Source organism: Python bivittatus, unplaced genomic scaffold (assembly GCF_059951505.1).
Source record: "Python bivittatus isolate LINGU-HERP-01145 unplaced genomic scaffold, Pbiv_v1 ctg000670_np1212, whole genome shotgun sequence".
NCBI classification, from domain to species: Eukaryota; Metazoa; Chordata; class Lepidosauria; order Squamata; family Pythonidae; genus Python; species Python bivittatus.
Genome location: NW_028277094.1, coordinates 11,592,014 through 11,619,314, shown reverse-complemented (window position 1 = coordinate 11,619,314; position 27,301 = coordinate 11,592,014). Strand labels below are relative to the sequence as shown.

General features: G+C 48.2%; 1 protein-coding gene across 1 annotated transcript in view; it reads right to left on the bottom strand.

Annotated features, from left to right (window-relative positions):
• The window catches only part of HS6ST2 (heparan sulfate 6-O-sulfotransferase 2), a 90,662-nt gene extending 66,578 nt beyond the window's left edge, over window positions 1-24,084 (bottom strand). The window contains exon 1 of the mRNA XM_088151562.1: window positions 23,291-24,084. Coding sequence (XP_088007688.1) covers window positions 23,291-23,826 — 536 coding nt within the window. The 5' untranslated portion in view covers window positions 23,827-24,084. The remainder of the gene's footprint in view (window positions 1-23,290) is intronic.
• Window positions 24,085-27,301: the final 3,217 nt, after the last annotated feature.

The following is a 27,301-nucleotide window of genomic DNA, read 5'->3' as shown; positions in this document are numbered from 1 at the left end:
GATCAGCCAGTTGAACAAAAATGGTCTTCTTCGTTCAAAAGTTGGATGTGCATTGAAAAGACAATCACAAGGAGACTCATCAGAATGTACCCTTCATCCCAACTTGAAGCAGCTGTTTTTCCAAACACTGTTGCGGGGCTTAGATAAACCTTAAATCAAAGCCCAGCTTTAAAACCAACACCCAAGGATATTGCTGACTCGCAATCACTGAGCATCATTCCCTCCCTGTTGTCAAGAAAGATATCACAAGAATACCAAGGACAACAATGTCTTAATTCTGTAACAATCTGCCTTCAGCGAATGCAGCCCCTGGCTCTTCCCAGGGAGGGCGAGGGGTGCCACCCAGGATAATAAAACACTTTGCCTGATTTGGGATTTAATCTAATGTCCCCAGGACAGAACTGTATAAACACTTCTGGGAAGAAATTACTGTTGCCTTGACAAGATATATATTGGTTATACTCATGGTAATGAAAGTATTTCTATATTGGAAGCAGGCTGAAGGAGGAACAAGGCTTCACACTGAACAGTCTGCAGTCAATATCAAGAAGAAGGAAATTAAGAGTTGTGTCTTTAGGAAGGCTGTTGTGGGAAAGGTGGACCCCTACAAATAGCCAGGGATCCCTCGCTGAACATGATGGGAGACAGAGTTTCCTAGAACACTACAAGTTGGTGAACCAGGCATGGTTGTTAAGAGTTCAATCTTCAAGACTTACTATCCAATATTATGAGGACCAACACCTAGTAGAATCTTTGTGAAAAGGAAGCTAGTGAAAACAAGACTCAGATTGACAGACAAAAAACCACCAGGAGATTGTCGTCATTGTCATCATCCTCGATACTCATGCCACGCAGGAATATGAAAAAATCTAGAAATACAGCTGCTATACTCACCAAAAGAAAAAGCTATATAACAAGAACATATTAATGAATTTCACAGGGTCTGAGGAAACCAAGTTGGGCGTTAGAGCTTCTATTTCTAAATAGGGGCAAATGAAACCCTACAGAGACATTTGGTCCACATGCTATAACTCCAGGATCAGTTTTCAGTTCACTCAGATACAGAAAAAACACAACATTAGCAAATAATCTTCCCTTAAACCCAAGGGTTTCTTTGCCCCAATCTCGCAACAATTCCATAGAAACAAAAAATGCACCAACTCTTTCCCGTTACAGATGTTTCCAGCTAGAGATATTGATTTCTCTCAAGGTGTCTGGAACTAAACTTTACTGACAAGCATGAACTTCCACCATAGCTAACCTAATATAAGACTACACACAAACACCACTCCAGCATCCAGCACTAGACTTCATTTCAGGTGGGACTGGTGAATCAATTTTTTTTCAAGCTTCATTCCTGGACAGGTTGGACAAACACATTTCAAGTCTGGTGGGGCTTCCTTGGAACAGTTTTCAGAAAACTGTTCCAAACAAACCCCCCAAAGAGAGTGAATTTTGAATCAGAAGTGAGAACCAAAACAGGTTCAAGGGCCAATATATCACAGCAGCGACTCTTCCTACAGCATAGGATCCCCACAAATACTTCAGAGTTTGAATAAATTATTCTGGAATGATGCCCAGTGGCTAGAGGTAACATGGAGTGGAGACCTACCAGTCAGAGTGCACACCAAAGAGTGCCTAAGACCATCTACTTTATTCAAATTTTCCTTGGGCTGATTCAAGAGCAAATTAAGTTACAGACCTCCAACATTATATTCAAATTATTCCCAAGTGGTGTCTTCTAGATTATGAGAACTGCATTCCCAAGAGTTGGAGAACACTCATCCTTCCTGTCATGGCTTTTTAACCTCTCAAGGGTTGGACATGAGACAGAGACATTTTTCTTCCTGCCTGGGTCCTTCCCAGCAGATGATTCTCAAGAGCATCTCTGTGCGTTTCCTATCCTCCCTCTGTGCTTGCTACAAGCTTTTCCCCTTCAAGGTACACTTTCTGGTCCTCTCACACATTTCCATCAGCCATCTTATGCACGGTGATTGTGCTCATGGCACAGGCGATTTACTGCTTAATTAATAACTTCACTGTGTTGAAAAGGAGATAATACTTTTCTTTCTGCATGAAAGCATCCATTTTTCCTTCAGCAAACAGTTGAATGCATACAGTAATTAAACAAATGTTCACTTTAGCTCCCCATTTTCTTCCAGCGATCACCGCTTTCACTCACTGCTGAAAATTTACTGCTCTTTCGTCATGGCCCCCAAATGAAGAAGAAACACAAAGAAGAGCGTGCCAATTCCTTCCTTCCCTCATCACTGACAATTCCTCTGTGAAAAATGGAAGATTTCGAACAGCATCGCCTTCTGAAAGGTGCCTTTCAAGCCAGGAGAACAGGAGGATGCAATTCAACATAACTGAGGAGCAAGAGACTCATATGGGGAAAAAAATGTAGCTATATTAAAAAAATTTATCCTGCCACAATCATAGAAGAATCTTGGTGGCTCACCATAATAGCAAACACAATAATTTCACCGAAAAAAAAATCTTATTAATACATTAAAACATCCCAGAATAATACATAGCATCAGACTCCAAAAGCCCTCCAGACAAGCTCTGTTTTCAATTTCTTCTGGACATCTGATCATGCTGGAGACAAGTGGACCTTCAACAGGAGACCATTCTGGAGGGCTGGCTCCATCATGGAAAAACAGTGCTCCTAAGCTAAGCCCCCCAAATGTTCTGAAAACAGGGGACAACCCACCGCTTCTCCAGACTCGGCTGAAGTTGTTGGGCCAGCTCTAGTGGGAGATGCAGTCCTGCACTTCACCTGGTAAGTGGGGGCTACGTTGGCACAGACCACACCCAAGAAAAAAGACTGAGGGTGATGGTGGATAACTCAATAAAAACATCAAGCCATTGGTGAGCTTACTCAACAGATCTGATCACTGAACCAACCCATTTCTTTGCATTTGCAGAATACTTTCGACTACAAACAAATCCTTCATACAACATGCCAAGACAGAAACAAACAAATCAATCAAGTTTAAAACAAATCCAGCTTAACAGTTGCAGGGTAGGTTTTGAACAGACTTGATAAAGGTGTTGTGTGAACCTGGCCACTGTCCGACGGCGGGGGACAAAGATGTCCTGTGCAGGCTGGGCTGAGGACACCAGCTTCAAGTCCCCACTTAGATCCGATCATCTCTGGGTAGGATTGGGGAAGGTCTTGCTTCCCAAACCTAGCCCACCCTCACAAGAATGATGTGAAGTTAAAACCGGGAGAAGTGCCTGATCCCACAGAAACTGAGTAATAAATGGCAATACAAAAACTGAGTTGGGCCACTGCCCAGGGCTGCTGTCAGCTGGGCAGCCCGATGAATCTACATTATAAATAAATAAAGTGTTAAATTCACTGCTGTCATCCAAGGCTCTGGAAAGGCCACCTCTGAAGGTCATGATCCACTCTTCCTCCAAGGCCCTTTTGAAAGGGTGTTATTCCAGGCGGCTTCTGCGGATTGACACGAAGGTAACACAGCCCTAAAGGGCCATTTCCTTTCTCGCTGGCTGAGTCACGAAGCACAGATGGAAATGTTCTGCCTTTACCCTACGCTTTGCATTCAGTCAGGTCTTGCCCATTTTTATTGCAGTGTACATAAGCTGTCCTTAAGCTCAGAAAAGGAGGAAGATAAATGTTCGCTTGTTTCAAATACTCCCGGCCTGAGACAGAGAATGTGAGAAACAGCCACTTGGCTGAGAATAACCTTCCAAATGCAATTATATTCTTTGCTTTTAACAATATCCTGGTACATAGTCATTAGTGGAAAAAAAATGCAACCATTTTTCAGGATTAAATAGAATTAGCAAAATGGGATAGCAAGAAAACTGCAGATAAAAAGCGATAGTTCTCTCCAATTTCTCTACAGCTAATTGCAGCTGGCTTATTCTCTCTGCATCAGCACCTAATTTGTTTTAGAATCGCAATGCTGAAAAAGGCCTCAGAAGATCATTTGGATCAACGCTGGAATGGGGGGCTAGGGAGAGAGGGAGGGAGGGGTGCGCCAGGAGGAAGGGGAGCAAGCAGGACCAGAGCAAAAACGAACTCTCAGCAGCCACCTTTGTCTGAGACATGCCTAATGATGCCAAGTCAATGCTTCCTGCAAAGTTTTGCACTCCCATCTGATGCTACGCCAGCCAAAAGGAACAAGGGGGGCATTTTCCCACATGAACAAAAAGGAGACCATGTGGAGGTTGGGTAAACATCTCGCGCACACACACACCCTTGTGACCTAATCAAATTTTAATGAGGAGACATGGTTAATGGGCCCTGGAGGCAGACGGCTTCCAGAAAGCATCCATGGCAGAAACCAAGGAACATCAGAAAGGGCAGAGCACCGCTGAGATTTGGGCCAAGAGTGATTAACAGCAGCACTGAGGGAAGACTCAGCTGGATGCAAGGGAGACCAGAAAAGAGATATGAGTTTCAGCAACAAATACTTCACGTAATTCAACTTTCCAGCAAACCGGACATTGCCCAGAGAAGACAACAAAAGCTCTTGAGGAACAAGCTCCATGCTTGTTGTGAGAAAGCAGACAAAGAACTTGTGCCAAGAGGTCCTTATCTGAAACATTTCCAAACATCCTGACTGAATCCCACACAGGATGCTAATTTAAAGGTATACCATGCCACGGACCCAAATGCTCCTCTTGTTGAATAATCTCCCGAATAAGATCTTCACCTGACCAGGCCGAATTCTCCATCGGTTATTTAGGACAGACCATCTGCATTAGTTCTGCCCTGCAGGATGTCAGTCTGCATCCGTTTTCAAGGCAGAAAACACAAAAGGAAAAGCAATGTGCTTTTGTCCTCAGCTCTGTTCTTCCTTAACAGAGACCTATACACACCATGTCTTCATTCTCTCTGCTGGTCCATGGTATTCCAAAATCAGAAAGACTCCATTAGCATCTTTTCCAACTAATGCATTTTACTAAAAGACAGGAGCTCATGAAACTTGAGAAAATTCATTAGTTGGAAAAGGGGCAATCTGTGTCCTTCTTCATTCAATCTCTAAAGCAGTAGGTGGACTTCAATTCCACCTGGCTGGCTGGAGAGTTCTGGGAGTTGAAGTCCACCCATCTTAAAGTCACCAAGGTTGAGAAACACTGCTCTAGAGTGAAGGAGGACATCCCTTCAAAGGGGGGGTGGTCAGCACAAGCAGCTGCATGAGAGGGGGCCTGATGGAGCAGGCAAGGAAGGTCCATCACACCCACATTGGCATCCATGGGTCCTCCTAGTCTAACCACTCACTAAATGTCAGTGGGGCAAACTCAACTAGCCACCCTCTACCCGGGATTCCAAAACTGAGTAGAGCCCACATGACCAGTGGCTGCTGGTAGCCACACTAGCTAAGAATTCTGGGAGTTGTAGTTCAACTACATCTGGAAAGAGCTTGAGGAAAGCTGGCAGAAGTGAATAGGATCATGTTGAAAAAGAGGGGAAATCCAGTTCATCCTGCAGAAAACCACTTTTTCTTCCCGCAGAAAGAACAGATTCTCCTAGCCACTATAACTCAGCTTTCTCCAATCTGGTACTCTCAAATGTCATAGTTTACAACTCTCATCAGCCACAACCAGCGTGATAACTCAGAATGATGGGAGCTGTAGTTCTGCGTCCTGTATTTGCCTTGATACCTTCCTCTACCTGGTTTCACCATCCTTAGCAAACACCACACTGGAAAAACATGCATATCCCATTATCACACTCAGCTCATTAACTTTTTTTTTTTTTTAATATACTCAGAGTATCCATTTAATTACTTGTGTCCCCATCAAAATGTAATATTAAGCTTATTGGTGTTAATGAGAAAAACTCTCTGTGCTGCTTCATTATCATCGACCTTATATGCTCTTAAAACACCCACACATATCACTACATACATAATTCCAGGTGACATCGAAGTCCAGAGTTTGGTTTTGGGCTGGACCAAGAATAATGCAACCCTCCAAATGACTGCAATTGCTCATCTGTCTTCTTGTGTATGCAGATCCAGGCCCACCTGCTGTCCTCTTCCACCACAGAATATCCAGCTATGTCCCACAGGGGTGGATTTCTTACCAAGCCTGCTGAATCTTTCCGGTCAACTTTCATTTCAGGACAGTCTTCCCTGATCCCAAAGGATTTTAAAATCAACTCCTCCCCCCGAAAGCTAACAGGGGATGAAAGTTCCCACAAGAGTTAGCAGGGAGGGTTTCGATCCAGCTGTTCCAGAACAACCTTGCCATTTTCAATGTTGATTCTATTCTGTTTGTGATCTGGCTCCAATCCTATTCAACTCTTTGCCCAAAGTGATTTTTATTTATATTTATTTATTTATATTTCAAATTTGGTCATCGCCCATCTCACTAGGAAGTAACTCTGGGCAGTTTACGGTAAAAACAAAAAATATTATTTAAAATACAATAAAAAAACATATTTGTACATAAATAATATCTTCCAAGGTGCTGCTGGTAGAAAGGACTTCTTTGGAGATGTCCTGAGGCTACCTCACCTACCTGTAACTCATGCCTTACGGGTCTGTGTACTGTACAAACCCAGTCAGCCAGTTTATTTGATAAACCCTGATCAAACAAACCAGGATGCTCTATGTGTGAACCAGGTCCCAGATGTTCAACTGTTTTCAAGATGTGGTACCCTTTCCAATAGGGAAACATCACCAAATTCAATTTTGTTGATTTATTTTATTCTGAGCGATCATCTTCAGGCTATGCTGTTTCTCATATGCAGCAATTATCTTGCTCTGCGTTTTAACGTATTTATGATGAGCTACCCCAGTAGAGTTATTGAAAGATAAGCGTTTGTATTTTTATCACAAATAAACAAATGGCACTCCCCGCGGGACACCATAAGCGGAGGAAATGCCAAAAATATTTTTTTAATATGCATCACAGCCTCCCCCTTTCTCCAGCTTAATGGAGAGCATGGGTGTGAAATATTAGTGCACATAATTATATTTCACAGGAAATGACTGAGCATTTAGCAATTAAGCTTCATCCATCAGCAAAGCCACCAAGCAACTTTTCCCGATGCCTGGACTTCAACCGCGCCTGCAGACTGGAACAGCCCAGGTGCTCCAGCCCTAAACCTTGTCCGGCTTTCACAGAAAGGGGCGGCTTAAACCCAAGAAGCAGAATTCCTAAATTTATTCCGAAAGCCGGTGCTTTCCTACAAAGACAGATCCACCTGGAGTCCACAGCCGGCTCCTTGTGCCGCAAGAAGTCATCACGGCAACAGCCGTAAAACCTGAAGCCAGCCCCCGAGAAGGCAATCTGGAAAATGTAGGCGGCCATAAAAAGTGCAGTTATTTAATAAAGTTCACCCGGGGCTGCTCTGCAACCGGCGGCACACCTCTTGCCCGCCAACTGCTCTGTGGAAATCAGTGACGGTGGACAAACAGCAAGAGAGGTGGGGAGACTCGTTATTACCAATTACTTGCTTTTTAAAATGAGCAAACAGCAGCGTAAAATTGCCAGGTTGGTGTCTAGCCTCACAGTGCCAGGTCCTCCGGCCTCCCTCTCCGACATGTGCCTCCAGCGAGGGTGAGAGTGTGCGCGCACATGCCGTTCCGGATTTAGCCACACTGGGGGGGGGGGGCAAAAAGGGAAGGCTGGGGGTGGGGGGGGGACCTTTCCTGGCCACAAGAAGTTCCCACCTGGAGACCAGGCAGGGCTGGGATAAAGGGAGTGAAAGAGAACATCCTCTAATGCGTGGGCATTTGAAGACTGGCGATGCCCCCCATGCAGCCTTAACAACTAACTGTATCATTAGAACAGAAGAAGAAAAATCAAGCCCCGCTTAACCAAAACAGAATTAAGGATTTAGACAAAATGATAAAAGGCGTGAAAGGTCTTTACAGGTGTTCAAAAAAGACCCCCAACGAGGGCCCCAAAGGGAGACCTTCCACGAAGAACACTTCATAACTGGGGGGCTAGCGATGGAAAAGGCCCAAGGCTGACCGAGGGGACCAGAAACAGATGACTGAAATTACAAATTCTTCAGAGAACTACTAAAGTTCTCGGCATTCTTCCCACGCCCCGATCCATCAGTTTTGCTCATTTCCCTTTGCTCCGTACATCCAAAAGTAAATGAATGGAACGCTAGGCTGCGTCACTACAAATGGAGTCTGTGAAGTATGCCAAATTTCCCCTCCTTATTTTGTCAACAAAAACTGGGGCTACAATTTAGCCTTCTTTTTAGAGTTTCCTTTCTGAATGCAAAAAAAAAATGCAAATCCAAGCGAGTAGGCAGGAAACAGAAAGAAAAGGAAGGCATGAAACCGAGGCGGAAGCCCAATATCCCTCCCGTTTTGTCACTGTTAATATTATTTTTAAGAATCAGCCTGCTGCTCTGTTGCCAAAGAAGTGCTTCTAAATGAAGACAAGAAGAGTCACCATCTGGAAAAGTGGAGAGGAAGAAAAAGAAAGAGAAGGACCTTTCCAAGAATGAAGTCACAAATGAGTAACTAGGCAGGCTGATGTAACTTAATTAAGAAAAACACAGAGCAAAAATTACAGGAGACACACCACCAGTTCAGCTGCTTCCGTTCCATACCCAGAAGACCCAAGGCAACCTTTCCTCTGCAGCTTCCCCAGGAAGAGGTCTACAGTAAGCTGCTGGTCCCCAAGGACGTTCTGCTAAGTTCTGGATCCTGTACCCAGCATCTTAAAAAGTGGCTCCTGAAGAGACCATGCTGGAGAAAAGGCTAGAAATTATGGATCACGACCATGGGCTTGGAGATCTCATATTTTGAGTCCTTGCACCGAACACAGTACCAAGCTGCCATCAAACAGGGTACTTTAGAAAAGCAGAGAGGAAGGTGGAGCCCCATCAAGGCTTGCATTTGGGCCTCCAATGCAGTCCTTGACATAAAAGAAAGCCCACGTTCACAGAGGGGCCACTGAGACCAACAAATCCAACCCTTCTCTATACTGTCTAGGCATCTCTCTCAAAGCATCCCTGAGTGACATCAGTCCACCCACAGCTGGATACATCCAGCAAAAGAGAGCCCACCGCCCACTTCTCCAGGTCACCAGCTCTGTTGCCAAACTGCTCATTCTCTTAGGAAAGTTTTGCTAACGTCCAGCTGGAATCTGCTTTCTTATAAACATCACTCTTCCATGCCTTTTTCTGGGATGACAGGACCCCAGGCTGTAGTCCTCTTCTGGGCAACAGATGGGACACAAGGCAGCTCACGTGGCCAAGCTAGTTCTACCAAAACCATCTGCTTCCCCGGTTTTCCTAGCATCAGACTCACCAACAGCCATTTGGATCCATTGCTGATCCTGATGCTTCATGTCCATGCACAACAGGACTTGCTATATTTTTAAAAATTCAATATTATTGACAAAAACTGAAGAAGCATGAAGTTCTATCTTCTCTCACATGCACGGCTAGAAAACAGGAATGCTCACGGTATTCAAATAGTCATCAGAGGTTCAAGCGAACACCCCTCCTGCACTGGTTCATTTAGAAGAGCTTGCCCCCACTCTAGCTGCCCTCCCAATGTGCTGAACCACAACTCCCATCATTTACAGTGATATGACAGCTGGTTGTGTTGGCTTGCAAATGAGTTCTACAAGCCAGCAGGCAAAGACTAGTCTGGAAAGTACATCACAGAAAGCATTGCAGAAAAATAAAGATGTGTTATTTGGATGTTTAATTGGAGGAGTAGGAAAAACATATTGGTAATCCTGAGGATTTTAGGGAGCCGTTGCTACCCCTCAAGGCCACAATCCAATTGGATTACAACAGAAAAGGCAGAAACTCCAGCACCTAGTCTACTAATGGAATAGAGATCTTCCATAAAGGAGATCCACCGATGAATCATTTCTGACATCTCCAAGTAGGACTAAGGAAGGTTGTTCCAAAACTCTGAAGAGATGCAGGCAAGACTAAATTAGATAGATACAAGATCTGACTGAGATTCTCTCTGGAGTGTACCTGATTAAAAAGTCCCAGAATTCTTTTAAATACTTTTGATTCCAGGATAACTATTTTATCCAACGGCTTAGGACTCACCACCTTTCCCCAAGATAGCCCATGACTTACTTGCCCAAATTGCCACAGTGAATGTCACTTCTAGCCTGGAGAACAATATCTCCACTCCCACTGGAACAGAAACAAATGAGCTTTGGGCTATGCCACGTGCTTGCTTGCGCAGACCTACCTGGCAGTTATCCCAATGACGGGGTCAATGCAAAGACCTTCCCTGCAGCCTCCCTGCTTTCCCCAATATGGTGTTTCCAGCGATGTTGGAGACCTAACATCTGGAGGGCATCATGTCAGGGAAAACTGGGGCAGCCCATCCTATCTCGAAACTAAAAACCAACCCAGGAGGCTCTTTCACCTGTGCCCCGAGTCAACACTCTTTTCAAGTATGGGCGAATTAACCCTCGGGTGCGCACTCACAAAGGTTCCAGTGCCCCAAACATCCACCCTCGAGTCTCGGCGACACCAGCATGCTCTTGGAATCCCAGCGGCCAGTCCCAGAGGCAACCAGGGCTCCTGCTTCCGATCCTCTTACGTTCCTCCTGGATGCCTGCCAGGAGACAAACCACGTGCGAAAGCTGCAGTCATCCATCATCCCGACGGATCACTGTTCCCAGAGCAAGCAGCCTGTTCCTCCTGGCTGGTGTTCAGAATGAAATCTTTTGAGAAAGCTTGGCGTCTGTCCTGCCCCAAACCCACACCGCTCGGGGTGGAAGCATGCTTTCCATTCCTAGGGGCCCCACGTCCTGTTTTCGGATCGCCAGCATGGAGTTTAGCCATGTGTTTGTGTGTGCAGCTCCTGTCCAGCCCAAGGCGAGGTAAATACTCGACATTCCTGGGCCTTAACCTCAAACCGCCAGCTCCAGTCCCCAAAGGTGGCAGCAGCAGCCGGGGCCTCCTCAAATGATCCGTCCATGTGCATAAACACACCTCGCATACATTGAGGACCTCAGCCACCTTCTTCTGAAAAGAAAGGAACAGCTGGGCCCATTAATTCAATCACACTTCAGCAATTTTGAAAAAGGGGAAAGAGGGGGAACACTGCATAATGGTGTGATTTACTTGTTTAGGTAAACTGGCTGCGGATCCCTTTGGACCGTCTTCTCTTTTTGCAGAAGCTCAAGTTTCTATTCCTCCTCCTTCTGCTCCTCCTCCACCACCCTGCACTTACATATATTCAAGGCACCAAACGTGAGCTTCCAAGGAACTAGATTTAAAGTCTCCTTCCCCAACCTACAGTCACCATGGCATATTTTATAGCTTTTTTAAAAAATATTTTGTACTGGCTTTTTTTTTTTGTTTATTGTTTGTTGTCATGGTATGCTGCGCAGAGTCACAATGTTTGAGCTGGACAGCCCCGTGCACCCATTAAATAATTATATAAATCTCCTCCTCCAGAGGTGCTGGATTTCAACACCATCATCCCCAGCCAGCAGGGCCAACACCTGGAGGCAGCGTGTCCATTAACTGTCTCCCGTCCAGTATTGAACGAAGTGCTGGTTAAGCCTCACCTTCTTAGCTTGTTTCGGCGCACATTTTTAGCAAGGTTGAAAGAGGGTGGCACCAACTTGGGGCAAATTCCCAAACCCCCTCCTGTTTTACTGTGGTTCTAAGAAAGCCTTCCCCAATGAGGTGCCCCCCAAGAAGCTTTGCCATGACTACACGTCCTTGGCTGTGGACACTGGGAATCTAGGAGGCTGCTGCCCCAACACGTTTCACGACACGTTTCACCGTACAGAAGACCAAGCTATCAAAGCATTTGACTGGTCAGAGGTGCGGTTCGGGGTCACACCCTTTCTCCCACCTCCTTGAAACTCACTTCTGCTTTTTCTGCATGCAAACCACTTTCTTCATGAGTTGGGAGAAGAGCAGATGGTTCCCTCCAGGCACCAGTCTTTAGCCCAAAACTGCCAACTGCTGATTCTCTGCTATGTGTCTGCTGCAATGCCTTTAACAAATGGGTTCAACTCGCCCATCACCAATTAACCACAATCCAGTTGATGCTGAAAGATGAAAAGGATGGTTTTGCAACCCTTCTCTACGTACAAATTCTGCTGGCAACATCTCCTGAGTGTGATATCAGCCCTGGATTTTTATCTAGACTTTTTAAGCTGGGATAGCCAAGGAGAAAATTGTATTTAAAAAAAAATGCATCCCCATTTTTAAATGAAGCATAGTTTTGTTTTTTTTTAAAAAGGAGACGTTCTATAAATGCTTCCTTTTCCTCTAGTGGGGGATTTGGAGAACAGCCCATTTGGATTTGCTGCCTCTTCCAGACACCCACGTCATGCGTTTCTACCCAAATAATAAGCAGCAAATCTTATGCAGTAATAAAGGACTTATCAACTAAGAAAGGAAGATAAAGAAAGGTCAAACTTATAAACAGGAAAAGTCAAACCACACACAGACCGCGAGCAAGTGCACACCCAGGAGAGTGACAAACAAGAGACGTTCCTTTCAACATGCACCGATCCTGCCAAATCACACCCTTCCGATTCACAGAATCAACCCACAACAATCCAATCCAGAATGTCACCCAAGTGCCAAGATCCTTATTCAAGATTAAAGTGTGCAACCACACGAATCCTGGGGCTGTTTCAGAACGAGAGCAAGACAATGCCTTTCAACCTCGTCCCTTTCGGGGTAAGGACAGATGGTGTTAACAGAGGACGACAGGACCCCGACAGAACAAAAAAGACGCAGGTTCATTAACGCAAGAGCCCCTTCCTTCTTGCACTGCACTGCCCTTCCTCATCCCCAGCCCTCGGAGGTGGTGGGTCAGGCTCGGGGGAAGAGTGAAACCAGCCTCAAACAAGCAGCAAATCAGCTCTCGCACCATGGGGAACCAATGTTCCCAACATCATCTGTGAACACGCAGGAGCAAACAATACCCCCCATGCCAATGAAGGCATTATGGAGGTACAAATGACCTGAGTCTGTGGTGGGACTGCAGGTTCCTTGGGATCCTGGTGCCTCGCAAGCCCCAAGCTCAGGGAAACTTCTCTGTTCGACCCCCGAGTGAATTCTGCAATGCGCACAAGAGGGGTCCTGTCCATTCTTGGGCTGTTTCCTCAACCAGGTGTTTGCCAGCCTTTTACTGCACCGAGATGAACAAAGCAGCTTAATCCCATTGGATTAGTGCTCTCAGACACACAAATACTGCTAGAGCACACCTACGCTACCCTACGTCTTCAAAACCAGATGCCCGAAAGGGAATGCAGTCTGAATCGCATCCCAGATCCTCTCGGACATCTGGGCCTGTAATTGGCTCATTAACAATTCTGCAATGGGAGGCATCCAACGCCCACATGAAATACAAATTTGGCCTTGCAAGATTTATGAGGGAGGAGGGAAGAGAGCCAATAAATTATCAGGGCAGTCTGAAAAGGCCAGGAAAGAGGAAAGTCGGAACGGAACATCCCCTCAAAATGTCACCATCAGATGTAAAAAGAAAATCCTAAAACCCTGGGAGCCAAACAGATGATCCAGGTCCTGAGTTCCTCGGCTGCCAGCCGTTTATTTCTCTTCTAAAACAATGAACGCTTGCTTTGCTCACGTAAAAAACATGCGTGCACCACACACACACACACACTTTTGGAAAGCTTCCAGTTTCTACTTATCTCAGAGCATTTAATCCTACTTGTAGAAGCTGCTGGTAGAAGTTTCCGCAGGCTTAGCACCAGCCTTCTGGCTGGGTAGAGGGGGCGGCATGTGTAATTCCAGCCCCAGATTATGTTAACTTGGCCATGTCCGTGCAAAACCATCGGGAGTTCCTTCGAGGGCCAGCTTTCCTACTCCAGAATCAACTAGGGACAGCAAAAAAGGCCTCCTCCATTGGATGTAAATCAGTGCACCGCGCATTTAAGCTACTCCACTTTCTTTCAGGAAAGTACATCCAAGTGATTCATTGGGGACAGGGCTGCTTGCAAGGGAGAGAGCAATTCTCCTCGGCATCTTGAAGCCACTCGGGCCGTCAAATTTAAAAAGCAATCAAGTTTACTAATATTCTCCTCATGCAGCCATTTACCTCAGTGAAGAACATGAGTCTTGGCAATTCCCATTTAAATGCACGAGGAGCAAATGAGGCTCGGCGCACCAAATCTGCAGAGCCTTTCCCACCATCACCCATATTTTATTTTCTTTCAAATAGAAGCACCCGCCCATTATTCACCTGTGTTCCACTGATGGTTGATAATTTAATAGAACACGATGCCAAGCCCAGGACAGATTGCAAGCTATAAATATGAATCTCCTGTAGATGGATTTCAGGACCATCGCAAGCCATCCTTTACAGCACCGTTTTAAAAGGGATAACATCCCAGGAAGGCAAAACGAATGCTGCGCAATGCAGAGAGAAATGGCTTCAGCTGCACCACGCAAAGGTTTGCTTACAAGTAGAAATTACCCACCGCTAAATATGGATTGCAGGGATAACGGATGGGATGACATGAAACAGAATGAAAAATGCACACTAGCTTGGCTCACCGAGCAGGGCGTCTTTCCCTAAACCAGTGTTTTTCAAACCTGGCCAAGATGGATGGACTTCAGCTCCCAGAACTCCCCAGCCATGCTGACTGGGGAATTCTGGGAGGTGAAGTCCACCCATCTGAAAACGGCCACGTCTGAAAAACGCTGCCCTAAATCAGTACTCCCCTTCCAGGGCTTTGCCTTATTGTCCTCAGTTTCTTTTCAACGTTTCGCTAAAGAGGCAGTGCTGCGACCAGATTCCAAATAAAAAGAAAATGCGGTTCCATCCAGAAGAAGCTGGGTAGCTAGATCTGAATCTGCAGTATTTCCTGGAGTGCCCCTGTTAGTGGATAGCTATTGCAAGGCCCAGAGTTAACACAGCCCAGCTACCGAACCACCATCTTGCCCTGGTTCATACAACCCATCGTCCCAGCAGATGATTTCACTCAGTGTGTTGTGTGAGCCTATCCGCGGCGCTTCATTTAATGACCAACACAATTCAGCCAACCAATCCTGAATGCATTGAATGGACACAGGCCTTCTTGTGATGCAGCAGTGGGCTCGATGGGACCCCCCAAACTGGAGCTAGTCCCCCAATGCTCACAAGGGCCCTTTTCTGAGAATCCAGCCTTCTTCCTCACCATCTTTCCAATTCCTCTCTTCACTCAAGTGGAAAAAGAAGGAGGAGCAGGCGAAGCAGATGGGGACCCTTTTTGCTGAGGGCAGCAAATTCCACCCCGGCAATGAAATGAGAAATATTCACAGCTCATCTGCATCTATCACAAGCAAACACAACACTGCAGCAGCGAAGGAATAGCACCCACTTACAGATTTATATCTGAAAACCATCTGCCCCATTCAGCAATTCAGCAAAGGTCACGCGGCACCGGTAACCCAATGCTTCTAGCTCTGGCGCGAGACATTTTAAAACAGAATCCCTCCGTCCCGTTGTGACCCCAATTTCTAGCCATCCTGGCCAATTCCCAACACTAGGCAGGACTCCACATTTTATTTAACCCTAACCTGACCATCAGCAATAGAGTTGCTAAGTTTCTATCTGCTGCAATTTCCATAAGACGACATAAAATGTCCTAAGCTTGGAGTGATGGCATTCTCTGCTCTTTGATTTGATTGCATTTCTATTTTTGTCTTCCTTTTTGTTACAAAAATTACAAAAAAAACAAACAGAATCCAAAAGCAGAAAAGGTAAACAGTGAAACAAGATGACATTTCTACTTCATCCTATTTTTGTTTTATATTGTCTTAGTCTGTTTTACTCAATTTCTCTCTCGCTCTGGTTTTAAATCTAAATATTTTAGGTGATCATTATACTGTTTTAGCTATTTCCAGTCATTGTTTCAGAGACTGCTGTTGTGGTGTTTAAGCTTGCTGGTTGCTGACCATAGTTAAATAAATCTGAAGTTGGCGAGGTAGGACTTGTGGGTGTGGTCTCATTTGGGAGCACCAAGGGGGAAAAAGTTGTTCCAAGTCAAAACTTGGGGGTACAACACCTCAAAAAGTACAGTCCCTGATCCTTCCTCCTTTGCTCACTCTCCAGTCATCCCCCCCAAAAAAGATCTCCCAACTCTTTCCTTCCTGTTGAGGTCTACCCCCTTCATGGGACCTCTACAAGTCACCCCTGGAAAAAGTCTACAGTATTATAATTGCAACAACTGTAAAAGTGAGATGATGCAGCGGTTCTAATCCATGACTACTTCTGGCTAGTAAGAGGTTCAGAAGATTAGGAACCAGTGAAATATATTGGCAAATCCAAATTATAATTCTAGATATGCCTCCACTGCAGCACAAGACAGTAAAAGATATTGAAGGTGGGTACCACCACAAATATTCCCCTTCCCACCATAAACGGGTGGTAGGAAGAAAAGATCCAGAATCAGAGGAAGCACTGTAAAAAAATACTAATCAGAAACTTAAGAATAAGGAGCGGTTAGGTTTCTGAAACCAGACGCTTCTCCCACAAGGAGGCCACAAGACTGAAGACCTGAGCTTGGAGCAGCAGCATATATAGAGACAGACAAGCTGTCATTGGCTGTTGTGGTCAGCTGACCAGACAAGCCCCGATTGGCTCCTGAGGCCAGGTGGGCTGATATCTCAGGATGGTTTCAGTAGTCCTTTTGCCCCAATCTGGTACCCTTCAGATGCATCGTAATTACAGTGACCAAACATCCGTTATTTCAGAAAGCTGTCCTTTAGATCTATTGGTTTTGCTCTTGAATTCTCAAAGCGATAAACGTAAACCATTAAAACTTGTTTATCCTTACGGACCTCTTTCAGATTGGCCCCTTTTCCCAGTTTCTCCTTTATTTTTTTCCAAGAAAATATGGTCACTGTAGCCATAATGCTTTGCCAACACAAAGGCATCCTTGTGAATGGTGCAATAATAGCCATAACGATAGTAATATTGCATTTAGATGCTGCCTGACTCCCAGGGGCTCTGGGCAGTTTACAAATTGTTCAAAACATTAAAAAACAAGGAACAACCCAAAGACAAGAGTTTCCTGCAGGAAACTCTGCAGGGAATCTTGCAAGCACCCATGTACTGCGTGTGACACACTCCTGTCTGTCTCCAGGGAGCTGGCACCACTGCTCAGGACAGGAGGGTCTCTTCCCGCTTTATCCTGTGGCTCCGGGACTCATCACTACAGACGTTAGGGATGTGCTTTCCATAACAACGAAGCCAACTCGGGGAGGGGTTTTTGGGATTCCTCAGATCCCCTGCCGGGGTGGGTCTTTTAAAGCAAAACACCATTTTCTGCACTCTGCCAAAAAAGCATTGCGGTTTCTGCAATCCCATTACCCAAGAAAGTTGCTTTTTTCCCCTCTAATCTGTTCTCCCCTAATAACCCCCCAGGGGCTTGTTAGTGCTTAAGATACCCAGGCAGACGTCTGCTGCAGGGAGAGAATTCCCAAGTGCTCCAAAAAGCGCCACGTGGGTGAAGTTTCCACCGGTGAAGCTGCTCCAAAATGGCTCCTCCTTTGCAACAAGCAAAGGGAAAGCGAACTTGGCGATCTGCTTCCTCTGCCAGCAGGAGCTGCATTCACAAAGCACGCTGACGGGTTCAACCAGAACACTCCACCCCCACCTTCCACATGGTGGGGCCTCCTAGATGCGTTGGGCTCCAACACCCAAAGTCCCAGCCGGCCAATGGCCCTGCTAGCTAAGGATTCTGGGAGTTGAAGTCCAGCACATATGGAAGACCCTAGGCTGGAGAAGGCTGCACTGAGCCCAAAGAAACATAAGTGTCTCTTAACCACGACAACTTCCAGCTGCATGGACTTCAACTCCCAGAATCCCCCAGTCAGCATGGATATTGTTGAGAATTCTGGCAGTTAAAATCCACACAGCTGGGCTAGAAAAGATTAGCATGATGGAAAACCCAGCCAGTATGTCATTTGCTTGGTTTGGAATTTGTAAACTACTCAAAACCAGTAACTATAGTTTACAGAATTGAGTTTATAGCATCGCATGCTGCTGGTAAATCCAACAGTATGGACTACCAGTCCAAATATAGGGTTGTCATAGGGAGGGGGGTTTGACACAGTGCTCTTTACCATGGCCAACTGAATCATGGTTTATCCACTTAGCCAACATACTGCACAAGAAACCAACCCCATGGCCCAAGTTCACACAACATACATTTATCTAGGTGGTGGTTCAGTGCATCATACAAGCAGACCCATAACACTTTACTCCTTGCTTACTCATTATATTTTTTTACTTCTTGCAGACCTTCCTGTTTTCCCCTCTCGCCTACGGTCTGTGACCATTTACAAAATAAATAAAAACAGATCAGGCCCCTACAGAGAAGAGATTGTCCTCAGTCTCAAAAAAGGAGCTTCTCGGACAGACCGCCCACACTCCAGCTCATCTCCCAGTTAACACACCTCCGCACAAGAGTCTCCCTATCTTGCCAAGCAACAGGCGCACAGCTTTGCACCTCTCGCAAACATGACAAGCAGGAGGCTGCCTGGGGCCAGGCGCACTGAGAAAAGTTTTCTTCTCTACCTGAACTCCTAGAAAAGACATTTGACTAGCCCCTACCCAGCTGCTGGTGGTTAAAATTGACAACAGCAAGAAAACCGAGAGAAGTGCAGCCAACAGGTGTGAGGAGGAGGGAGAGCAAATGCTTGTTCACACCCATGTTCCCTTTTTTAGCACACACAAGCTGCAATCACAATAATTGCTTGTCAAGTAGACAGGGTTTCAGAGAAAGTGCCACCATCGCTATTAAGTGGCTGTGCAATTATTGTATTAAATCGTAATACAAAAAGGGAAGAAAGGCCATGAAACTTATTTTTTTCCTCTTATGCTTCTTAAGAGGTAGGAACATTCTTACAAAGTTCAGCGCAGCTGGAAACTGGCTTCTGCTTAGTCCAGATGTCATAAACCAGGGCTGGAGTTATACCTTACATTAAGCCATGGTCTGCATAAACCCCAAACAGCTGGGTTCCTGCACAAGGTGGCTAGAACCTGTAAGAACTGGGCAACAATCAAGCCACGTTAATAAATTGAATAAACCATAATTTACAAACCAGTAACTCTAACCCCAGCACATCAGAACCAATCCTGTAAACTAACAGAAGTCCTCCCCAGTTCATTTGTTAATGCCTTTATACTCCAATGTATATTTTACTCACATTTACTGAGCAGGCCCAGACACAATGGGCCCAATCTCCATTCAGGTGTTACCCCTGAACGAAGAGACAAATCCAATGTTTCTAAAGTCTTTCCAAAATAATTTGCAATTTATGTCATGTGCATAAGGATGTAATTGACAGGTTTATGTCCTTGGCAGCAAATGATGTCAATTGCACAGTTGTGCAAATAATGTAAGTTGTGTCAATTACATGCATGCATATTTAACATCCAGTAGTAATGTATGGCTGTGAGAGCTGGACCATAAAAAAGGCCGAGCGCCGAAGAATTGATGCCTTTGAACTGTGGTGCTGGAGAAGACTCTTGAGAGTCCCCTGGACTGCTAGGAGGTCAAACCAGTCAATCTTAAAGGAAATCAACCCTGATTGCTCATTGGAAGGATCGATAATGAAGCTCAAGCTCAGATATTTTGGCCACCTAATGCGAAGAGAGATCTCTTTGGAGAAGACCCTGATGCTGGGAAAGATTGAAGGCAAAAGGAGAAGAGGACGGCAGAGGATGAGATGGTTAGATAGCATCACTGAAGCAATGAGCATGAAACTGAGCAAACTCAGGGAGGCAGTGAAGGACAGGAAGGCCTGGTGCAATATGGTTCATGGGGTCACGAAGAGTCGGACACGACTTAACGACTAAACAACAACAAATATTTAACAGTCATTTGAGTTTAAGAGATCCCCCTACCCCCATGTGGTCCCTTTAACAGGCAATACTATTTCGTTTAGACACAGTCTTTCCCACCCCAGAGCTCAAAGCACAGTCCTGGGTTTCCCCTCACCTATTTTATACTCACAACAACCCTGTGAGGTAGGTTAGGCTTTGAGTAACTGGATCAAAATCACCCAGGGAGCTTCCACAGCCCAGCAAAGTCCTCATCTATCTTACTCCAATATTCTGATCACAGCACCAACCAACACGGCCTGCACATGGAAAAGATTGCCTGGAGGCAGAACTCTTATCGCCCATGGGGACTATGCATGCGGTGATTTTCAAGCATCCATTAACAGCAAGGAGCAAATCCAGGAAGTTTGAGGTGCCCCCTTTAATTGGGTTACACAATTACTTAGGAACAACCTAATGCCAGGTGAGAGCACGACTGGGATCACACATTTTCCTAAGCCATCATTTGTTTTAATTACAGTTTGTTGAAGAAGCTATTGCTGGCTGGGTCCATGCAACATATTAAACCATAAACCAAGGTTTATAAGCCACAATGGCAGCCTATGTAGTCCAAAGTAAATAAATCACAGTGTAGCTTAGTATTTTTAGGAATCAAGACTCAGCCTTGTCCTGGGAATGGAGTCTTCTCCACAGGGCTACAGTTCCTCCTCAGGGCCTCATCACCCAATTCTCCAATTATGGGAATAAGTGGCCTACTCTGCAAGATTGTTAGGAGAATGAACAGGAACAGCTCTTAGTCATCCTTTGGCATAATACACGCAACACTGATTTTTGCAGCTAAACTATGCCCAGAAATACAAGCCCTTTTGCAACGTGTCCGCTGAAGTCTCCAGCAGGTAAACCAAGATTTAAAGAAGGAGAGGGTGAAAATAGCTCGAGTATATATATATATTTTAAAAAGTGTCTTGCACGGTTGGCTGCAGCCTATCTGCCCATCAATTCTGCACAGGCTTTGAACAGAAAAGGCTTGAGGACCCTGCATTGAGTTGTCATAAGCTGCCTTCTGTCCTGAAGGATTTGCAATCCAAATAAAATTCCAGGTTGAAGAAACCAAAATGCCAGAAAGGCTACAGAAGACAAAGGAAGGCTGGAACAGATAGAAAGACAAGAGACCTGTCTCTGGAAGGAGACGGGCTGTCGCAATTCTAAGCTTTTTCCATAGATGGCAGTTTGGTTTTATCCGACGGGAAATAAATTTTAGGAAGGCGGACTCATCCCTGGCTTCGCATGGATCTGTGTTTAACGTGACCGGATGGTCCAGACCACATTTCCATCCATCACAAGCATTCCTCTTTCTGCTGTTTTCCACTTTCTAACAATGTCTCAGCGATGATATACAGTATCCCAGTGTTTCCCAACCTCGGCAACTTTCAGATGGGTGGACTTCAACTCCCAGAATTCCCTAGCCAGCCATGCTGGCTAGGGAATTCTGGGAGCTGAAGTCCACCCATCTGAAAGTTGCAAAGGTTGAGAAACACCGCAGTACCCAAAAGCTTGCACCCTAGGTGGAGAAGTTTTAAAAACTTTTTCGTAGAATTTGGAAGCAATGGGATTAGTTCTCTTTTTCAACGGTTTCCATCCACAAAGATGGACAATGTTATTTCTTTTCTTAAGCAATGGCCTTCCTATCTTGCAAATTACGGACCCAGAAACCCCCCAAGGAAACATGTTCCTGGAATATGTCACCTCAACGCTTTCATTATCCCCCTCTGCTAAAGAATTCCTCATAGCTACCTCAATGTCCGCAATTTTCTTTTGAGTGGGTGTTTTGATGCAATCGTTCCCCAGTTTTTAATACTTTGGGGAGGTGGTATAGTTGCTGTCTGACCCTTTTAGTTTTGAATTACTCCTTGCTTGTCCTGTTTTACCCACTGGAGACAAGGCCTTTACTCTGAAAAGCAGCAACAATTTTTTAAAATGAATAAAACGGAACCTCCAGTCCCACAGGAACCCCTTCATTTCTTATAGCAAAATTACTTGAAAAAGAGTCAAAGGCATTGTATACAGTCGTGCGTGAGTCATGGCTAATCTTTCGTTCCAATGCCACCACTTTAGGCGCAGTAACCTCAAAGAAATGGGGAAGAGTTGACCAAGAAAATCTGGGGAAACATCACCAGTTAGCTGAGATCCATCATTCAAGGCTATCAAAAGCAGCAAGACTGCACTCAATCAATACAGGTCAGAAACTAAACAAACACACAATCCCTTCCATCTTGGGCTGATCCCTTAAACACAGGCCTTTTGCCACCATTCTTCCTAAGATGGACAACTTGGCCAGTATGCACCCTGACGCCTTCTGCTGCATTCCAGATATCCCCTTCCATGCATCTCTGCCCTGCTTCCAGCACAGTAACCCTTTTTCCTTTTCACCTCCTCCCCAAAGGCCTGGTCAGCTCTCAGCCGTGGAGGTTCAAATCCAGATTCCCAGACCGCAGCCGATCCAGTCCTTTCTCACCTCAGAAAGGCTGAAACGGCATCCCGGGGCTGGGAAGAAAAACCTCCTGGTAGCACATTTGGCTAAATTAGCTTTTCTGCCAAAACGGGATCTGAGGATGCTCGGTGACAAGGAAGCACCCAGCCGGGCGCCGACTCTACAAACAGGCATAACATTAAATTATTATTGGGAGGCATTCGCAGGCGTTCTGCTGCCGGCCTTCCACGACTGGAGTCGCTCAAGAAGAGCAATGCTGGTGAACGGGGAAAGGTGGCTCTTTTCTACGTCCACCTCCCTGTGCAACAGGAAAGCCCTTCCGAGCAGCTTCGGAGCGGGCTGGGTTAAGAGCAGGAACTCCTCTCTCTTCCCGGCTATTGTCTGAGGCCAAGCAAAGGACGAACTTTGCCTTTTCCCTGCCAAATGCAGGGCAGCGCGGCCACCAGGATGCTCCGGTACCGGGCATTGCTGTGCTTCCGACTCCATTCGGCAGCCGATTCTGCGCTGGCCTGAAGGCGCCCGCCAGGGAAATCCACCCGCAAACTTCCACGCGAAGCCCACCGAAAGAGCTCCCAAATTCCGCACGCTCGTCCCAGATTCTCCCCAAGGAAGCGGAATCACCGGGGGGGGGGGCGGCGGGCGGCGGGCGGCGGGGGCTCCCCAAGGGACAAGGCCTCCAAAAATGAGGAGCCGAGTTTGGCCCTCGGGCAGCGGCGCCCCGCTCCCCGACCCAGAACCGCCGGACCCCTCAGCCTCTCCCGGGCCGGGCGGCGAGGCGGGCGCGGGGCTCCCTGAAGAGGGTCCGAGGGGAGCGCGTGGAGACTGTGCGAGGAGATCGAGGCAGGCAGGGCGGGCGGGTAAAAGCAGTGGCTTAACGGGAGGACAGGGAGGGGCGCCGCGAGGAAGCCGCCAGGGCTCGCCGGCGGCCGCGGAGCTCGCTGCTCGCCTCTGGCTGCAGGGGGCGCGGCCGAGGCCGGGGCGCAGCCTGCTCCCCGCCCGCCCGCTCGCCCGCTCACCCGCCCTCCGGGGCGCCGGCTACCTGGTGGGCCGCAGGCGCGCGTCCCGCTTGCTGTCCACCACGGCCGGCACGCAGTTGGTGAGCTCGGTCCAGTCGGCGTGCAGCCCGCAGCTCCAGCCGGTGGAGAAGCGCGAGAAGAGCCAGGTCTCGCGCTTGCCCGGCCGCAGGCAGGTGCACTTCTTCTGGCCCGCGCGGCACTCGCAGGGCTGCTCCAGCTGCAGGTTGCGCACCAGGTGCCGCCCGAAGGTGGTGCCGCCCGTCTTCTGGATGTGCAGGAAGACGATCAGGTCGTCGCCGGCGATGCGGAAGGCCGCGCGGCGCAGCAGCTCGGCGGCCGAGAAGTTCCGGCGCGGCACGAAGCGCGCGGGGCTCTCGTCCTCGGCCCGGTACGGGTCCGCGCCGCCCGCGCCCGCCGGCGCCGCGGGCGAGGCGGCCCCGCCGGCCAGGCGCGGCCGCAGCCGGCACTGGCTGCCCGGGCAGACGTACTGCAGCACCAGCCCGCCGAACAGCAGCAGCATCACCAGCGCCGCCAGCACGCGGTGCCAGCGCTCCTCCATGGCCAGGGCGGGCGCATCGCCGCCGGCCGGCCCGGTCACCGCCCGCCGCCGCCGCCGCGCCCGCCGCCGCCCAGCCGCCCCGCCGCCGCCGCCGCCGCCGCCCGCTCCATGCCGCCCGGGCAGGCCCCGCGGCGCGGCGAGGGAGCAGCCCCGCGGCGCCTGGCCGGAGCGCGCGGGCGAAGGAGCGCAGTCCGCCGAGCGCGGCCCGAGGCCAGCCCCGCCGCTGCCCGCGACGACTCAGCCGCTCGGCCCGCCCGCTGCGGCTCCAGCGCCCGCCCCCGGCCCGCCCTCCGCGGCCAGACCCCGCCCAGGCCCGCCTCCCCGCCGGAGCCTTTGTCCTGCGAGCGCACCGCACCGCGCCGCGCCGCCTCGCCCGCGCCGGGCAGGCTCCCGGGTCCGTCCCCGGCGCTCGCGCCTCACCCCGAGCTGAGCCGCCGCGGGGGGGGGCGGGGGGCGTCTGCGCTGTCCCGCTGCCCGTTGCCCCCTCCCCGCCTGCCGCCCTCCCTGGCCAGGCGCGCTGCCCCCGCCCGGCCCTCGGCCCCGCTGGGTTCTTCGGCCGAGCTGGGCGCGGAGCGGAAGGCTCCGTGGGAGCAGCGCCTCGCCCCGCTCCCCACGCGGGGGGCTCCGGGAACCCGGGGGGGGCGCGGCTGCTGGGCAGGGGCTCCAGCGGGACGCGTCGTCAGCATGGCCGGGAGGCGCAGCGCGGCTCTGCGCGCCGCGGTTCCCTTGTGAGCCCTGCAGAGGAGCTCCGCTGGACCCCGACGGGGGCCCGGCCCTGCCTTGCCTCGCCCAAAGGGCCCAGAGGTGCTTCCGGGGAGCCCTCAAGCGGGGCGAAAGGTGAGAGGCGCTCCCCTCCCTGCCCCTTCCCCAGCAATGGCCCTTGTGGGGAGGGGGGCTCCCTCTGGGTGGCGGATTTCTGCTCCTCCATCAATGCCGGTGCCCAGTGAAAGCCCCCTGGGGAAGACCCTCTTTCCCCGGCTGAAGGCTGAAAGCTCCCAGCTCTTGCCCCCTCTTGATGCCCTCAGGAGGGCCCAAGATCACGGGTGCTCTTTCTCTTCTAGCTGTGCACAGAAGCACCAATGTCCCCCCTCCCCCCTCCTGAAATCTCTCACTCCACCCGTGCAGAGCCAGCCCAAATACAGAGTACCGGCCTTTCCAGTTGCCTGGCCAAGGGGGGTCATGTCTGTGAAGAGGAAAGGCGTTCCGGCCTTAGGAGATGTGCAAAAGGAAGGGGGGTTGGGGAGGGAAGAGGGGACAAAGCGCCCCACAAGCTCACCACCCTGAATTCAGCTCCCAGTAGAGAGTTTGAAATCCCCCCCAAAGATTGCACATCTGATGAGCCCCAACACAGGGCAACACCAATCATATCTTGCCTCCTCGTGGTCCATGAAGGAAAACCCCCACACTGCCTAAAAACAGTGTTCCTCAACTTCAACAACTTTAAGGTGAGTGGACTTCAACTCCCAGAATTCCCCAGCCAGCATAGCTGGCTGGGGAGTTCTGGGAGTTGAAGTCCACTCACCTTAAAGTTGTTGAAGTTGAGGAAAAAACTGGTAAAAATTCAAACTCCCTACAGCCAAGGAGAATTTGAAGGGCCACAGGCAAAGCTGTTTTAGTTGACTTCTAGGAGCACATTCTGGGGGAGACTGTTCCACAGAATGGGGACCACCAGGGACAAACACCATCTCCACACCGAAACTCAAAAATTACTAGTCTCCTTAACATGTATCCTTCTGGAAGTCAGATCTACCCCGCCTGAAGTACAGAAGGATGCTTTCAAAAAAGAACTTGCCATTTCCACCTTTTACGCTAAGCCATAACTTGGCTCCTGGGGCATCGCATTTGGACTAACCTGTGGTTTATTCAACAAGTCATTAAAAAAAATAACCCTACTAACATACTAGAGAACCCCTGCCTAAGAAATACAATGCACCATATATTTATGGCATTCCAAGGCTGTTCAGTTTTAGTGGATCTAATATTTTAGTGGATCAAGAGATCTTTATGTAGTAAATCCCAATGTGGTAGGTAGGTAGGTAGGTAGGTAGGTAGGTAGGTAGGTAGGTAGGTAGATAGATAGATAGATAGATAGATAGATAGATAGATAGATAGAAAAAAGGAGGAAAAATGACAAAAATTAGGCACGGTTTTTGGAAGATGAGGTGACAGAGAAATAAAATGGCTTTGATAGTGAAGTAAAGGGTGAGTATATGTCCTTGTGCAGTAAAATTGACAAAGGATCTTGCCCACCAGGGGCCAGCAACTTTCTCACCTTGTTGTTCTGAGCTGGGTTAGCCCTGCCAACATTTAGCTTTGAATAAACAATGGCTTAATCAATAACCCTGGCTCAAAAACCCTGTTGTTGCACAACAGGGGAACTAATTGCATGCGCGTGCCCAGTTCGTCATGTCCTATTGTGTGAGGCTTCCCATGATTACAAACCTCCACGAGGTTACAATCAATAATTAAAATACAAAAGGTAAATTAGAACAGTATAGAAAGAATGTCTCCAATTAAAAGGTGAGTGGATGAAGAAAAACAGAAACCCAGTAATCCGGCGGGATTGCACAAAGGCCGAAGTGCCAAGGTAAGTTCTCAAAGGTATCATCATGGAGACCCCACCAGTCACTGAGGGTGCAACTATTCTGACACCCCCCCGCCAGGAAATGCAGCACGGCTGGGTGAAGGGTTTTCCTTCCAGGCGGAACCGCGAAGGTCGACCGTTGCTTGGCCCGTGGGACGATGGACCTCCAAACCGGGCTTTGTCGAAGCAGCTCTTTTCCCGTCTGAGGAACCGGGCGCCTGAAGAAAGTGAGACATCAGAATTCAGTGACCCGGGGGGACTCCTCACAGATGCAATAACACAAGAGGAGATGACTAATAATCCCTCGCGATGCATCAGTCCGCGGTTGGCTGCCTAACGCAGGCAGATTGCAGAGGGAGAGGGAGACAGAGAGGAAAGCAAACCTCCAGAAGCTGGTTTAACTCAACCTAAGAATATCTGCTCTATAGGACAGGCGTACTGAGGGGGCCACGGGATTGCCCCGAAAGGACAGGCCTCTCCGCTCTCTATCAAGGACAAGCAGAGCCCTGCTGCATAAGGAGGTGGACCTTCTGCGCTAAAAGTTTCGCCGCTTGCGTCTTCTTGCTGCCCTCCTGCTCCTCAAACCTGCAGCCTCCAGGTCTTGAGACAAAAGGATGCCTCTCTCTGTCTCTTTCTTTCCCACGGAGCTCCAAAATTTGCACCCTGGTCTGCACTGCCCCTGGATTCTACAGATGCGTGGATAAATCATCGTAGGTTTTGTTTTTTGTTTTTTAAGTTCTTTGATTTGGACACCCAAGGGAAGGGCAGGAGTTGCCAGTTTGGGTCAAGCCATCTCAGTAAAAGGGGACAAGGCTGCAAGGCGGGCTCTCGGTTGCTTTTCTCCACCTCTCCAAAACCAGAATTCAGGGCCTTCAGGTTACCCATTTGGGC